Source organism: Perca flavescens, chromosome 4, assembly GCF_004354835.1.
Source record: "Perca flavescens isolate YP-PL-M2 chromosome 4, PFLA_1.0, whole genome shotgun sequence".
NCBI classification, from domain to species: Eukaryota; Metazoa; Chordata; class Actinopteri; order Perciformes; family Percidae; genus Perca; species Perca flavescens.
In genome coordinates this window covers 25,575,738-25,592,624 of record NC_041334.1, presented here as the reverse complement: position 1 = coordinate 25,592,624, position 16,887 = coordinate 25,575,738, and the positions used below count along the sequence as shown (strand labels likewise).

The window sequence follows — 16,887 nt, the reverse complement described above, 5'->3', positions numbered from 1 at the left end:
GTGAAGTCAGTGCTGAAGTTCGTTGATGCCCCAGAAGATGCTCTGAGGTCGTAACAATACACGGATGTTTTGTAAAGTAGCCCTTTCGGTACACCGCTGGCCTATCCTGTGACCGACTGGTGTAGCGATGGTGACGACAGAACAGTAGCACTAGAGTGCTACAGTGCGACTGCTCTCCTCGATTGTGTATCGACCGTAGAGGAAGAACGTTTCCCATGAGCAGGGCTCAGAAGCTCGCCTAGGTGCGCGGCCTCATCCATTCGCGCGTTCACGATACCGGCAGACTCTCTGCATGATGGCCGAGGGAGGCGGACCCGAGCCGGGTGGCGCGGCAGACTCCGACTCTGAGCCGGTAGCCGCAGAAATGCCAACTCCTTCAACCGAAAATCAAAAACAGACTATTGGGTCACTATTGAAAACAACTCTAAGGAAGGGCGACGAATGGTAAGAATCGGTAACGGCAAACGTTACCTAGGTGTTTTAGCTAAGCTAACGTTAGCTAGTGAGAAACAGGAAATGCTAACATGCTAAAGCTAGCAAGCTAACGGCACCTATGGTTGCAAGTCTCAAATTGAAAGCTGCTGTGCTACCGACATTTTGGCCAGCTAATGTTGAACAAGTTAGCACGCCAGTTGCTAGCCAGCCTGACTTTACAATGTATCTGTTTAGAGTGGTGCCTGTACTAACTGCTTTAACGGTGGTCGTAAACAACCAAACTAACACGGCTAACTGCGTGGCTCATTTGTAGAGTTCTTAAACGTTAATGCCCGTTTGTCACAAGTTCAGTGACGTTGGCTGATGTGGTGGCGAGTCGGCTGAAAGAATAGGCCCTGAATTCAGATGGTGTGTTCTCCTGCCAGTTAGACCGGCTCGTAGCTTTATAAGTAGTGATCAGGAAATGGGCCCTCAACAGGAATATTTTGCAATGACGTTACATACTTGTAATGGCATGCCAGTTGAAGTTGTCTTGACAGATTTGCTTGCTGGCCTGCTTCCTGTGTTAGCTAATATTGTTTAATATCTTAAAGACCATCCAGGCCCTGGGCATAATGCAGCTAGGTGTATTAAAGAGGCTTCACCACAGTACTTACATTTTACAACGTATAAATGTCAGATAAGGAATCATTTCAATTGCCTTGTTTATAGAAATGGGCACTAAGGGAAAAACATGGCATGTCTGTCAGCTACTAGCTACTCAGCTAACATGTCATATCATATAGCTAGTTGTTGAAATTAGCCAGCTGTAGATAAGTATTTCATGATACTGTAGTTAAAGATGAACTTCTATCCCATGGTATTCAAGCTGGAATGTATTATTTCCCCTAAGCAAGTTAACACTGTTGCATAGTTTCCGGAAATTAACCTCAGGTTAAAGGGCAAATATCATACACCGTACTTTGACTGAGACACCTCCTATTTGAGGCTTTTGCATTGATTCTGACAGTGGTCGAACAAAATAGAGTTCCATGACCCTAATGTCTTGCCACGTAAATGCTTTCTAACAAGCCTATTAACTAAAGGAGATTCTCGCTTGGTAGGAGATTAAGTCAAACTAGCTTGCTGTGAACTAGTGATGCATGAGACTAAATGCAATGCCTGTCTAAAATGCATGCATAGTATCCTCTCTTAACCTTTGATAATAAACATATCCGGCGGTGACCAAAAAATGCTTTATGAAGTATGAGTCTTAAAGTGTCAAAATAAATGATCAAGTGTCTCTCAAAGTGTGATATGTTTGTCATTAACTGTCACAAACTTATTTGTTTTAGGTATCTAATAGACAGCCGGTGGTTCAAACAATGGAAGAAGTATGTCGGATTTGACAGCTGGGACATGTACAATGTTGGAGAACGTAGTCTCTATCCAGGACCAATTGATAACTCTGGGCTGTTCTCAGGTAAAACTTTCATCTTCAAACGAGCATCTATTGGGTGTTGAGAACAGCACAAATCCAACAGAGATTAAAAGAGTTGTTTTTCAAGCCTGTAGTCATCATTTTGTTTTTGTTTCTTTAAAGACCAGGAGACTCAAGCCCTGAAAGAGCACCTTATAGATGAGCTGGACTATGTCCTTGTACCCACTGAGGCATGGAATAAACTTGTGAGCTGGTACGGCTGCCTTGAGGGCCAGAGACCCATCGTTAGGAAGGTAATGCTGTTAAAGATATTTGTTTTACTTTGACTATTCACTTATCAATTGGGCTCCTACATGTCTTTTTTTCTTCTCCAGGTTGTTGAGCATGGCATGTTTGTCAAGCACTGTAAGGTGGAGGTCTATTTGCTGGAGCTGAACTTGTGTGAGAACGACAACATGGACAATGTTGTCACGCGTCATTTCAGTAAAGCTGATACTATAGGTGAGGGTCTACATGAGTGTTCAATGGACTTCGACTTTTCATTGAAAATAACGAGATGGATGGCTGAAGGAAATATCATACATTGTCAGTCATTATATGTGTTTTGTGTTTAAAAAAAAAAAAGTAAGCAGAAAGATAATAAGCAAGCCTTGCAAATCCCTTCTTTCTAGATACTATAGAGAAGGAGATGAGGACGCTGTTCGATATCCCATCAGAGAAGGAGACACGGCTCTGGAACAAATACATGAGCAACACCTACGAGCAGCTGAACAAGCCAGACAGCACCGTACAGGATGCTGGTCTCTTCCAGGGGCAGGTAGCGTAGAGCTGTGTTATTCATATAACCTCCAGATCATTGATGGACTCTGTTCCTCATTTCTTTTGAGGAACACCACAGCCCAGTAACACATTGGTACTCACTGTGCATACATAATTCATATACAGGCATTGCACAGAATAACAGGAACTCTGAGAGTCGATTGCAATACAATACAGTCCTGCAATAAGATATATATTGTTAAGGTTTTAATGTTGGCATTTTTGTGCTGGAGATGTCTTGTTATGGTTCAGCTTTATGGTAATTTTTGATGCTGTTGTGTTGCAAGGGTAATGTAAGGTATTAGTTATATTTTGTGACCCTTTACATAAATGGGGGTTGGACTGGGTGTTGAAAAGAGAATGACATCTTACCACATAAGATTTCGTCAACACAAACTATGGCCTCAAATGTTACTGCAGAGTAGAGCTAATATCTCTGTGACCCTTTCATTAAAAAAAACAACAACAAAAAGATCTTTCAAAGTTTTACTATTCAATACCGTTTTATTGAATTTGATTAAACTGTACAGGTGTTTTCATGCTATTGCGCCCACACTCATGTACTTTATAGTCACGAGTTGCAATATGAAAGGCATGAGACAAAATACGCACGTTGAAGCTAGTCCAGTTGATCTACCTCCAGCTGCTAAAGCTTGGCAGCACTCGGCACATGTTTAACTCTTAGTATTAAATTCAAGCTTGAGACATGATAGCTCTGACATGAAGGTCAGTTGTGCCAGCTTGGCTCTCATTTGGCTTGTTTTCCCACAGGTGCTTGTTATTGAACGGAAGAATGAGGATGGCACGTGGCCCAGACAAGCTTCCCATCCCAAGTAAGCATATCTTGTTGTTGTTGTTTTGTCATTCAGTGTGCGAATGAGATAAATCATATCCTATATAGAGTTTTAGAGCATTTAATATATACATCAAATAATATATCCAAGTTTGCACAACATTGAATGTTTGAGGAATTTTTTTTTCTTCTTCTTTTTACAAATGTGTTGAGTCTAAAACATGATTTCGCTCTTGCTTACCAGATCCAGTACAACCCCATCCAGGAATTTCACTACCTCCCCAAAACTCTCCTCCAACTCAACAGCCAGTATCTCATCAACAGTAACAAATGGAGACAGCAGCTGTAGCCCTGGCTACACACTTAACAACAGCACCTCCTCTGGCAACAGGCAAGAGTTCATTTCTGATTGAGGAGCTTGTCGCACAATACTCATGCATTTAAGACCTCTATTGAATCAGTACATCAGTCTAACTGATCACTCCCTACAGACCTTCACCAGAGCATGCGGTCTTTGTTGATAGAACAGATAAATTCATTTTCTGCTACACACTGCAGAATTAAAAGGATGTGCTTTTCCTCTGCCCGTCATATCATTAGTTCTGATTTTATAGTACTTCTGCTTTTCATTGTTTAAATGTTTGTCAGTTTTTCCATTTGTTTTGCAACACTGTGTGTCTCCCAGAAAAGCAGTGTATGTAAACGCCCATTTGAAAGTTGGCTTGTATCAAATGCGTACATACACTACAGTGCTGTATCAGGATAGTTTTAATCATGTTAAATAACTCAGTTATAGGGCATGTATTCATTCAGGATTTGCATGACTAAGTGTGCCAGTATTCTAAATTAGGACAAGAGTGTGGTGGTGGTGATAGCCTCTGCAATATTACTTGTTGACAATTCCTCAAGGTACGCATGATAAGTGGTCAACATATTCTCTTGAAGTGGTATTTTGTCAATCTGATATTTGATCCATGAGCCATATTTGAATGTCATGTTTAAACATATGGCTTCATCACAGCACCGTGTCTTTTAGGATACCCACGGTAACACATCTGCTCTTCCAACAGACTGGGGGGCTACAATTCATACAGCTCCTCCTACAACTACAGAGAGTCGCAGTCACAGCCTGGCCTGTGTGGTCTCAGTAATTTGGGCAACACATGCTTCATGAACTCTGCCCTCCAGGTAAAAAAACAACCCTGAATGCTACAGTTACTTCCATTCAGAGAGAGTCAGTTGCTATGTTTTGGGGTTTTATCTTCACATAATCCACTTTTAAATTGCTCTTCTTCCAGTGCCTGAGCAATGCATCTCCACTCACAGAGTACTTCCTCAATGACCAGTATGAGGCAGAGATTAACCGAGAGAATCCCCTGGGAATGAGGGGCGAGATTGCAGAGGCCTATGCAGATCTAGTAAAGCAGATGTGGCTGAGCCGCAGCAGCTATGTGGCCCCACGTACTTTCAAGGTGAGTTGTGTCAAACAACCTCATGATCCGTCCATAATCGGACAGCTACAAACAACGTTGATAAAATGTCTCTTTTTGTTTCAAGACCCAGGTTGGACGTTTTGCCCCCCAGTTTTCAGGCTACCAGCAGCAGGACTCGCAGGAGCTGTTGGCCTTCCTGCTCGACGGGCTCCATGAAGATCTGAACCGCGTCAAAAAGAAGCCTTATCTGGCCCTGAGGGATGCAAAGGGCCGTCCAGACGAGGTACAGTGCATACCTACCGTATAAATGACATACTGGTTTTGAAACTGGACATTTTGTGGCATAGTTTTTCAGGAGCATTTTTTTTTTTCTTCTCAAAAAGGAAACCTTCCACGGCTCGGTCTGATGCCACAATATGACACTGCTTAAATATTTATGTTCGCAGCACTTTATGAAATTCAAATAGGCTTTAAATTTCAAAGAGATTGACTGACTGAGCTGTAAGACATAGCATAGGTTTTTGTTTTGAAGCTGCACATTGTGTGCTTTGATCTACACTGTTCTATAACAACACTTTACAATATCTAGTTATACTTTTCGGAGGTTTCTGAAGTGGCATCTAATAAAAGTATTTCTCTATTGGTTGTGGAATTGCAGATTGTTGCAAAGGAAGCCTGGACGAACCACCGCTTGCGCAATGACTCGATTATTGTTGATATTTTCCACGGCCTCTTCAAATCCACTTTGGTGTGCCCAGAGTGCTCCAAGGTGTCCGTAACCTTTGACCCATTCTGCTACCTCACACTGCCTCTGCCCATGAAGAAGGACCGTACTATGGAGGTTTTCCTGGTGCGATCAGACCCTGAGTCAAGACCCACACAGGTGAGGTGGAATTAAGCTCTAGAGTTATTGCTCCAGACTTCAACGACTGCAGTTAAACTAATCCAGATTAATACCGACTAACTAATACCAGAACAACAAACGGAACAGAGTTGGCTTTGTACTTGCTGTTGATGTTTCTGAAAGCTCAAGCATTTAAATAATCTGTTCACTGACTTAGATCACAATATCTTCTTTTTGTCTTTGTCTGACAGTATCGAGTCGTGGTCCCAAAACTGGGTACAGTGACAGACCTGTGCAGCGCCTTGTCCAAACTCTGTGGATTCCCTCCAGAAAATGTTAGAATGTTTTTCTTTTTATACCTCCAGCTTTACATTTTCTTTGTCTTGGGTTTAAGTAGCATGTGCTAACTTTGCTATTTACATTTCTGTCTAGATGGTGGTGGCTGACGTTTACAATCATAGGTTCCATAAAATCTACAGACGGGATGATGGCCTCAACCAAATAATGGAAAAAGATGACATCTTTGTGTGAGTCTTGTTGTTGAGATATCTTAAGTGAGTCACTGTGGTTGCGGTTTAATACTAGGTGTGTGTAATGTGTGCGTGTTTTGTGTTGTTGCTCTTTGCAGATATGAGGTACAGGAGGAGGACAGTGAGAGGATGAACCTGCCTGTGTATTTCAGGGAGCGCCACTCCAAGCATGTCGGAAGTTCCACGAGCACCATGCTGTTTGGCCAGCCTTTACTCCTCACCGTGCCCAGACACAACCTCGTAGCAGACGTTCTTTATGACAAGATCCTAGAGAAAATTGGGTAAGGACCTACTGTGTGGATAGCAGGGAAGGAAACCACATGACAGTGCCCGTGACTGCTAATAAAAAGTGAGTTCTGAGTGTGTTTGCTGGTTAACTAATCTCCTTTGTTCCCTGTTGCAGGCGCTATGTAAAACAATCCCAAGGCCCTCATAATGAAAGCAGAGCCTCGGCCTCATCCTCATCCTCGGCCTCATCCTCATCCTCAGCCTCTGCCTCTGCCTCTGCCTCTGCCTCTGCCTCAGCCTCAGCGACCGTCGCCAGCTGCAGCCAAGCTCCTGAATGTTCCACAGCATCTAGTCTCAATGCCAGCCTGGGTGGCTGTGGCAGCCCCCTGTCAGACGGGGCCTCGTGCAGTGCCAGCTTCAGTAACGGCAGCAACCACTCAGGGACATGCAACAAAACTAATGGGCTATATGATGGTAAGCAGCTAACATGATCTGTCACCATATCTAAAGTCTGGGTAAAGCCAAATCTGATTTCTTTCTAAACATGTTATTCTTGTTGAAAACATGTAAAACGACTGTAAACTGTCTAGTACAGAATTATGGAGTTAAACTGTCTCTCACAATTTCTTTGTCCCCCCCACTACTTTTTTAGTATATGTGCTAGCGAACTAACACAGTGCCTTCAGCGGACATGCCCCCAGCGTGTCAGAGCAGAGAATCCTGTGTTTTTTTTCAAAAACAAAATATTTTATGATTTTGAAACCTAATTTTATATACAGTAATTGGCGGTTTTATTCCTTTAGATTTGGGTGGATGGTTAATAACACATTTTCCTGTGGTCTGGCAAACTCGGAACACATTAATTTTTGCTTTATCAGGACTTTAAATGAATGTAAAGTAAAGCCATGCAAAAAAGTGATGAAATTTCATTGCTGCCTGTTCAGGTGAGGAGGAAGCCATGGACCACCAGGGGAGTCCAGAGCCAGAGAACGGCCAGTCTGAAGAGGAGGAAGAGGAGACCTCTGACTTGGAAAATGGGTCTAAAGGAGACATGCCCAAGCAGTCTTCGCCAGCCAAGCTCTTCACTTTCAGCATAGTCAACTCTTACGGAACAGCTAACATCAGCCCGCTGCCCTGTGATGGAAATGTCCTCAAACTTAATCGTCAGTACTAATCTTTTAAACTCACAATTGCATTGCTAGTTTTATTTTCCAAAGCCACTTTGTGTTGACACAGCCTCTCCCATGTCTCTCTCTCTCTGAAGCGCATTCAACGGTGGCGATTGACTGGGACACAGAGTCAAAGAAACTGTGTTATGATGAACAGGAAGCAGAGGTCAGTAGGTTAATATTCATCAGAAAAATCCAGTGACAAGATATGCAAACAGTCTATTTATATACGTGTGAATATTGTGTGCAGGCCTATGAGAAGCATGAGAGCATGCTCCAGCCCCAAAAGAAGAAAGCCACTGTGGCTCTGAGGGAATGCATTGAGCTCTTTACCACCATGGAGACACTTGGAGAACACGATCCATGGTAAGGATTCACAACTACTGCCTAGTTCCGTGTCAAACCACCACTATTGTGTCTATCTTTGTCATATAAATACAATCTTTTTTTTAATGCAGGTATTGTCCAACATGTAAGAAACACCAACAGGCCACAAAAAAGTTTGACTTGTGGTCACTGCCTCGAGTTCTGGTAGTTCATCTAAAGCGATTTTCCTACAACCGGTGTTGGAGGGACAAGCTGGACACGGTGGTGGACTTTCCCATCAGGTATGCAGACAGTATTGCTCATTGACATTATAGTAAAAAAAGTTTAAGCACAATGCTTTGGTCTGATGATAAGAAAAGGCACTGTTGTGTTTTTTTAGTAGTTTCAGGTGTCCTGAGAAGAGGTCTGACTAGGGATGTAACGATGCATCGTGAATCGGTTAAGAATCAATATAAATGTATAAACATTACAACCGCTTGAGATAAAAAATGAATCGCCATGCAATTTTTAAACAGCCCAGGGCATGACGCTGGTTAACATACAGCAGGTAACGTAAGCCTACCGTTAGCGTACCGCTAGTAACGTTAGCTGGCTTAAACGTGGTTAAAATGCTGACCGCTAAACGGTAGAGGTGTGAATCTTCACTGATCTTTTGATTACGATTATCATGTCAGCGATTTGATATCTCGATGCATCACAATGCGTCAAATAAAATGTTTCTATTAAAGCCATGTAGGATATTTAATTCATAGCTTATCAAGCTTCAAAAACAAAACATTCTGCAGTGCTCTAATACTAAATAAATTGGATACATAAAACTACAGCACTGAGCACATGGCACTTCCTGACTGTGCAAAATATGTAAACAGAAATGTTGTTAGGCCTACATTAAATTGTAAACAGAAATAATCGATTATGGCCAGGCCGATTATCGATGCAGCATCGTCCATGTCCACGATTCGATGCATCGATTATTTGATTAATTTCAACACCTCTACTAAACTGTGTAAAAGTGTGACTGTATTCCATTGGACCGGGACGTCTGCAGTCTGCAGTCTGCAGCTGAAGACACAGAGGAGCTTCACTTTGAGAAAGCATGGACATTGCCGGTGTAAACAACAGACAGGGGACTTAGTGTTGCATTTGGGTCCGGCTCCATAAGCTTTTGTTGCATTCATTGTTGTTGTAAAATACCTTTCTGCCATCTAGTGTTTAACAGCAAACTACTGGTGAAAAAAGTTCTAAGTTATTGTTATTGCATTTTAAATAAATCCTTTAAATGTAACCATATGGCCTTAACAATTAACTAGCTTTCATTTAATCTTTATTTTTTTGTTTTTAAGATAAAATACTATTTCAGTTGCACTTTTAATAGGACACGTGCTGTTTTGCACAGTTTATGTAAATAAAGTAATATTTTTCTTTCATTTTATTCTGTTAAAGAAAATCGTGAGAAAACTTAAAATCGTGAATGGTATCGGACCGTGAGTTGAGCGTATCGTTGCTTCCCTAGGTCTGACCATTCAAAATAATTTACGACACCTGTGAAGGTGGACAGTCGACGTGAAGGACCTTTCAAATTTCTGAATTTTTGCAGTTCTTTAAAAAAAGCAGTCTTACTCAATGCAAAATTGTAATAATTATTTTTAATATTTGGGACATCCATTAGAAATACAGATCAGGTTGTAACAAATGAGCTGTGGATGCACAGTATTTCATTAAATGTTATGTTAATTTGTCATTTGAAGATTGTGCCAAAGGAACTCAGAGTGCTGTATCAGCGGCACTTTTACACTAGGAGGAGCTGTAGTCTAAAACTCTCAGAACTGACCTCATACTCCAAAGAATAATTACACCTGTGTCCTTGCTGTCCTCATATGTTTGAGTTGTGTAACTAATATAGCTTTCAAAAGTGGCCTTTCAGCTCTGCATGAGTCATTAACCGGTTTTCAGTTGGCACGGGACATGTTTTCCTGGACGTTTTAAAATGGAGAAGTTGTGGCTGCCTGTCTGACTCTCGGCATTGTGTGTGCAGCGCATATCGACCTCTGTTGAGAAACTTGATCCACTAGAAACCAGGCCACAGAGAAAACGTTACTGAAATCCTTCTTTATAAAAAAGGCTGACTCATGCTTACTAAGGTTGGCTTAAACATCCCGTAGGCCCCTATTCTGCATTTTACGTCAAAATGTGACGTTAAGAAAATCTAGCTTTTATTTTCTTGGCTGTTGTCATTTTGATATCGCTGTTTCAGTGTGGTGGCAATGCCCTATTTCCCTAAGACTGTTGATATTTTCTTTGTCAGGGATCTGAACATGTCCGAGTTTGTGTGTGACCCGAAGGCCGGCCCCTACATATACGACCTTGTTGCCGTGTCAAACCACTATGGAGGAATGGGGGGGGGTCACTGTAAGTCCCTGTTCATTCTTTCTCTGTCATTTTAATCTCTTGAATAAGTGTAGCCTGAAATCCCAGGCCAATGTCACTCCACATCAACCTAGCACAAAGAGCTGTTAATAGCTCGTTTTAACATTTAAACTGTTTTTATTTTCAGGTTTCTAGTTCTTGTGCCAACACAGTTTTTGTTAGTTTTCAAACATGCGCACAGTGTGTGTCATTACCATCTGTTGACAGATGGTCTACTGGATGACCACCGTGTCTCCATAGACACTAATCACTTACATTTTAATATGGCAAAGTGCCTCACGTGTGCTTTGTCGTTTCATAGTGGACTGGTGTGAAATTTCGTATCTCTTTCTGGGTTAACAAATAGAATACTGAATAGCTTGTTTGTTCAACACTTCTTTCACTCCAACAGACACCGGTTATGGCAAGAATAAAGTGGACGGAAAGTGGTATTACTTTGATGACAGCAGTGTCTCCTCTGCCTCAGAGGACCAGATTGTGGTGAGTTTTGAATCTTTAATGTTCCTAAATCTTGGTATCCTGTACTTGAATGCCCCCAGAGATGTGCTGATCCTTTTTTTTTTTTTTTGTTTTTTTTTTTTTTATCATTGACTGATGTTGATGAAGATAAGCCCTCAGCCCTCTTGGCTTTCTGTCCTTGGTGTCGAGTGTCCTTCTTTCTGTAGTGTAATCCTATCCTTGTCGCCCGTTGCAGACTAAAGCAGCCTATGTGCTGTTCTATCAGCGCAGAGACGAGGAAGCCCCCTCCAAACCTCAGCCTTCGGCCTCGCTGGGAGGAGCCCCAGAAGCAGTCGATGACCACATGGACACAAACTGAGGAGCCTTGACGCGAAGGGAAACGCACTGAAACACATACAGCAAATAGAGACACTCGGACGCACACACAAAGCTCCTTTAGTGACAGAGGACTCCACAGACTTAACATTATTAACCCTACCTTCCCCGTATTTTATTTGGTTTCTGTCTCGTATGTTGTCAACTAGAGCCAACAGCCTTGTCAGAAGAGTGACCTGAGAGACTTCCTCCCTGCAGCGGGTGGCCTACTGATTTCTGATCCTAATTTACTAGTCTGGAACTAAAGAGGAGTCTAAATGGATATAGATCCTCTCACTGGATGAACAGAATGTTAGAAGTGCCCTCAAATGCGTATATAAACAAATGTTTCAGAAATATATTAAAAAAAACAAAAAGAAAGAAGCCAAATGCACATGTTGTTTCAACCAAAGCGTTCCAATGTTTTTATGATGAAATGTTCCAACTGTTAAGACATTAGCAGGATACTGGCATTGTGCCTAGATTTATCTTTGATAATCTTGCTGTGCTGAGGTAAACGCTAACTTTAACAGTGCGATATGCACACAGAACAATAACATGCCATGCTTGTTGAAAGAATCCTGTGACCTTATTCCACCTGTGTAGAGTGGCTCACTGAGGGAGAGCTTGCTGCTGCAGAGTAACTGTGGCATTTAGAGGCCTGAGTTTCAATCTAAACCACAGAGGGGGATGTCTTGCTTCAAGGGTTTAAGATCTGCGTCTTGACATGAGCTGCGGCAGAAGCAGTTAAGTGTTTTTTTCAGCCTCGCTCTTGTTCAGCCATCATTATTTATTTTTTTTTTATCTTTGACGCACAACGGGCTGTGCTGTCTCTCGGACTCTAAACTTCTTTCTTTCTTTTTTTGTCATCACGATGCAAAAGCGGCCTTTTGATTCCTGCAACCTGACTAAAAACGGGGCACTTTGAATTCTCCATGAGTACGTTATCTACCTGCTTCTGGTGTATCTATAGACATAACAGAATTGTATGATTTGGGCCTTAGCGTTAAGGGTTATGGTCTGTCATACACTTCCAGATCCTTTTAATGTGTCTTATAAGCAAATTTTGATTGCTGCCTGACCCGACCCCTCCCCCCCAGCTCACCTGCAATGGCTTGTCATTAGTCTTGTTCATTAATGCAGCGCTGTATTGAAATTGCTATGTTATTTGATATCTTCAAAGCACACTTGAGTGAAGCAAAAATAAACTAGTATAAAAGTGGTGCTTTCATTCATGAAACTTGAACTTGCTCCTTGTCATTAGGAACAAACTACACGTGTCATCAGATGGGGTCAGGACATCAGTACCTTAACAGCAATCCCTACTGGGTGCAGGCATGTGGAGCCACTTGTTTTACCTTCAGTGATCATAGTACACCACTCAGCTGTTAAAGTAAAATAAGGCAACGTTGTCTAAATTGGTAGCATAAGAGAATAACCCTTTTGTTTTATCTTAATGCGGTCTTTACAGACACACAATTATCCCAAGAAGCAGTTTTTACAGGTGACTTGTGTGAGTGTGACGGAGCATAAAACACCTTTACTTAGAGTCGGTCTCGAGGGTCTTCTAGTGAAACCAGATGGCAGTTAGTACTTAATGGATTTATTTCCGTAAGTCTTGTTCTGTGGCATAAAGTATGCACTTACAGCATGTTAATCTGAAGGGCCTCCAAGTGCCCTTTTTTTTTTTTTTTGCTAGTTGGGCCAGCCAATCATGTTGTTCAGCGATGACTACCTAAATATAATCATTTAAACCTAATGCCTAGAAAAGTTTTACATCATACTTGTAATCCTAGATACTTGGTTGAAAACAAAATCCAGCTGCCAAAAGCAGCGAATCTTAAAATCACAACAGCAATCCAAACTCGAAAAATAACAAGAGATGTAAATAATCACACTATTGAAAATAGGTGTACAAATCCTTGTCCTCATATTTATCTTATTCCCGATATCTACAGTATTTGTTTTTAACTGAGAAATATTTGAATTCAAAGTACAATAAAGACTGGAAGCCTCAACAAGGTGGTTTGTTTGGACTAATTACACGCACAAAAAAATATAAACTCTAATAAGCCCACACCAAAACTGTGAATCTTAACAAAGCTGGCTTAATGTCCGTGGTACTAACGGTATTGCAACATGATCTTTATTTTCAGGTGATGCAACCCCGATTACATGCCATTCATTCTGGCTGATTGCAAAATGAACTATGACCTGTACTCTGCTGTAGGCACGGTTTGCACTGTTCCTGCCAACCCAGTATTTGCCACACAAGTGCTGGATGGATATTTTATTACCCACTATGACTTTTTTCATTTGAAGGTTACATGTAAGAAAAATATTTTTTTAATATGGGACCTTCTTACAAGGTCAGATTTTTTTAAATGCAGTTTAGTTTTGGACTTTACTATGTAGTTTGAATTAAAAATGTGTTGAAATATCGTGGCTGGGTTGGGTCAGTGGGTGGAGCAGGCGCACATATAATTTGAGGTTTATGGCTCGACGCAGAGGTCTAGGGTTCAAATCTGCCCTGTGACAATTACCTGCATTGTTTTCCCCTCTCTCATCTAGCTGTCCGGTCAAATAAAGGTGGAAAAGCCCCCCCCCCAAAAAAATAAAAAATGTATGTGTATATATATATATATATATATATATATATATATATATATATATATATATATATATATATATATATATACACACACATTTTTATTATTTTTTTTACATTTTTTAAAATCTTGTTACCATAATTTCACTGATAGTCAGGAAATGTTTGAAAAAATACATTTATTGGTCCTCTTAATACATCAAAACACAGCTGTGCTTTACATGCACACAATGCAGCCGAAAGATTCAGCCTTTTACATTTCATCAGATACCCCCCTCCCAACTAGCTTGGTTTCAGAGGATGCCTTCATGTAGTAAAAGAACAGAACACCGCTATCGCATGCAAGAGAGCACAGGTGGTCTGGAAAACTGGTCGAACACCATCTACAGAAGCTATGGCGGGGAAAATCGATTAGCCTAAAAAGGTGATTTCCCCCGCAAAACTGAAGGTTACACACATTGTAAAAAAAAAAAAAAAAAAAAAAAGCTGGTGCAAGTGGAAGCTGTAGGATGGGTGAACAACGTTTAGGAGGACGGCTTCATTAGTTGGCCTGGCTGAGGAGCTTCTTGATGTCTCCGTCGATGTCGCTGGTGAGGAACCTCCTGCTGTAGCGCTTGAAAGGCTGTCCGTCCGGCCCGATGAGGAACTTCTCGAAGTTCCACGCCACGTCGTTCCTGCAGACCGGGCTCCACATGATTAACTTGGGGTCAGTCATCAGGGCGGTTGGCTCGTCGCTGGGGAATGGCAGCTTCTCCCTCAGGAACACAAACAGGGGATGGGCATCTTTCCCGTTCACATCCACTTTCTCCAGGAGCTGAAACTTTGGCTCAAAGCCATTTCCAGGACGGATGTACTTCAGAGACACGAGGATTTCTTCATTCTTGCAGTTCTCCTGCATGGGTTAATCAGGAGGTTGTATGTGATTATGTGACATTTTAGGAAGCAGACCGGTTCAGGTCACTACAGGAGGTTAACGTGATAAAGTCTAACATGGCATTACGTCTTTAGAGACATGTCAAAGAGAGCTATGATGTTTTGTGAGGAAAGTGATCAGCAGATACTGTCATGGAACAATAAAGGTTTGAAGTTGTCATTTTGTTACTTTTACTGTAAACCAGTATTATTACTATTACTATGGTTTTTTCTACTAACAGATGGCTCAAGTTTGTGGGTGGGTTGTTGTTGCAAGAAGACTATATTTGTGATGTATTTGAATACATATGTTGAAAGACTGTTGTTTAAAATCAACAAAAAAAAAAGGTTTGAAGTTAAAAAAAAGTGGGATTTAAAAAAAAAAAAAAAATGGACTGTCTTTTTTGTCTTTCAGCAGTCCAACATGCAATTTTAATACGACTTTGAACTAACCCATACTTACTCAAGGTGTAATAATTTGATGCTGACCAGTAAACCATCACACAACTAACTTTTGGTTTGCCTGGAGCCCACAGAGGATCACATTGATTGTATGAATGCTCTCTCAACGTTTGCTTTATCTTTTTATCTGGGTTTTTCATAAACAGAAGGAACCTCTCCCCATAGACCGTTAGACTTAACTTCCTGCTGATAATTTGAACCATCACTTCTGTAACCGTCTATTAAGAAATTACTAACAGGCTATTGTTGCCATTTACACTCAGTTAATAAATGACATATTGCTTATTGTGTTCCTTATAATGGTGAAGCAGAATAGCCTACATTGTATGCATTACGTTACGAGGAACTTACAACTTGTTAGGTGTTTTGCAACCGACACTACCACAATTTCCTCATTCCAAAATATCCAACATTGCGGAAACTGCTCACAGTAATTAATCACCAGGAAAAAAAAAAAAAAATCAAAATCTGTACTTGAATTTTTTTTTTACTTTTCGAATTTGTAACCATTGGTTTAATTTAACGTTAGGCTAATAATGTACTTGGATTACTGTCAGTACAGTTATAAATTGATATCTAGATCTAAAACAAGCCAGTAAACGTGTACAGGCTAAAGCAAGTCTAAAACAGGAAAATTCTTGAATTTGATTCAAGCACAAATTGATTCTAATAATAGTATGATGTACAATTGTTGTTTTATAATATCCTTTCTTTTTTTAAGGGCATTTTTAAGACTTTATTTTCACAGGACAGATGAAGACATGGAAGGGGAGAGAGAGGGGGAAAGACATGCACCAAAGGGCCGCAGCTCGGAGTCGAACCCGCGGCCACTGCGTCGAGGAGTAAACATGTATATATGTACGCCTGCTCTACCAACTGAGCTAACTATAACATCCTTTCTAAAGTCTAAAAGCACGTGGGCTATTTTCGAGGTAATAATAAAAAATAAAAAAATATTAACCACAGTATGCCTAAAAGTCAAGAGCAGAATGTTCTCACCTGATGGCCGAACTGGTTGCAGGGCACTCCCAGGATAACGAGCCCCTTGCTGGCGTACCGCTCATGAAGCTCGTTCATCTGGGTGTAATCCCTGGTGGTCGTACCTCAGAGAGACGCGACATTCTCAATGAGGACAACTTTGCCCTGCAGGGAGGAGAAATTAAACGTTTCTCCTGATAATAGTTTGGCCGTTAGGTCGTAAAATTTAGCCATTCTTGCCCTTCTTGATACCTCTTCTCTTTGATAACTGTCTCAACGTTCCCTTTACTTCCGATAGCTAAACCGCTCAACTGCATCTTGAGCCAACCTTATATGACCTAATATGGTCAAAGATCTTGTATTTAGCTGCCAAGACAGTTCAAACCCTGCAGCCTGCGGGACGGCCGATTTTAACGTACCATCATACCACGTAATATGAAAAGCCAGGACTGATAAAATATATATTTACTCATTGTAAGTAAAACTTATTAAAAAGTAAATGAATAAATAAATAAGATTTATTAAGTCAAACAGTGATTTTAGTAAAAAAATGGTGTTTGGTGCATACGTTAAACGGGAGGAAATAAAAATAAAAGCAAAGCACTGCAACAATCAAGAATAGAAATACAGAATAGAAATTACAATAAAATAAAAACTTAAAATTACAATAAAACAAAAAATATGTTACC

At 40.9% G+C, this 16,887-nt stretch overlaps 2 protein-coding genes across 2 annotated transcripts; one reads left to right on the top strand and one right to left on the bottom strand.

The window, feature by feature from the left end:
* The first annotated feature begins 82 nt into the window (after positions 1 to 82).
* On the top strand, positions 83 to 12,462 carry usp4 (ubiquitin specific peptidase 4 (proto-oncogene)). Its single transcript, XM_028575713.1, has 22 exons — positions 83 to 444; positions 1,770 to 1,897; positions 2,018 to 2,148; positions 2,230 to 2,356; positions 2,527 to 2,672; positions 3,446 to 3,507; positions 3,712 to 3,858; positions 4,538 to 4,655; positions 4,766 to 4,939; positions 5,025 to 5,183; positions 5,559 to 5,783; positions 5,996 to 6,079; positions 6,177 to 6,271; positions 6,373 to 6,555; positions 6,678 to 6,976; positions 7,447 to 7,665; positions 7,767 to 7,837; positions 7,922 to 8,037; positions 8,130 to 8,279; positions 10,304 to 10,407; positions 10,817 to 10,905; positions 11,120 to 12,462. The coding sequence occupies exons 1-22, from the start codon at positions 293 to 295 to the stop codon at positions 11,240 to 11,242; spliced, it is 3,102 nt and encodes a 1,033-aa protein (XP_028431514.1). The 5' UTR covers positions 83 to 292; the 3' UTR covers positions 11,243 to 12,462.
* Positions 12,463 to 14,008: 1,546 nt separating this feature from the next.
* Positions 14,009 to 16,525, bottom strand: gpx1b (glutathione peroxidase 1b). The gene is made up of 2 exons (XM_028575411.1): positions 16,220 to 16,525; positions 14,009 to 14,738 (listed from the first exon to the last, which is right to left on the bottom strand). The coding sequence occupies exons 1-2, from the start codon at positions 16,430 to 16,432 to the stop codon at positions 14,388 to 14,390; spliced, it is 564 nt and encodes a 187-aa protein (XP_028431212.1). The 5' UTR covers positions 16,433 to 16,525; the 3' UTR covers positions 14,009 to 14,387.
* Between the last annotated feature and the right edge of the window lie 362 nt (positions 16,526 to 16,887).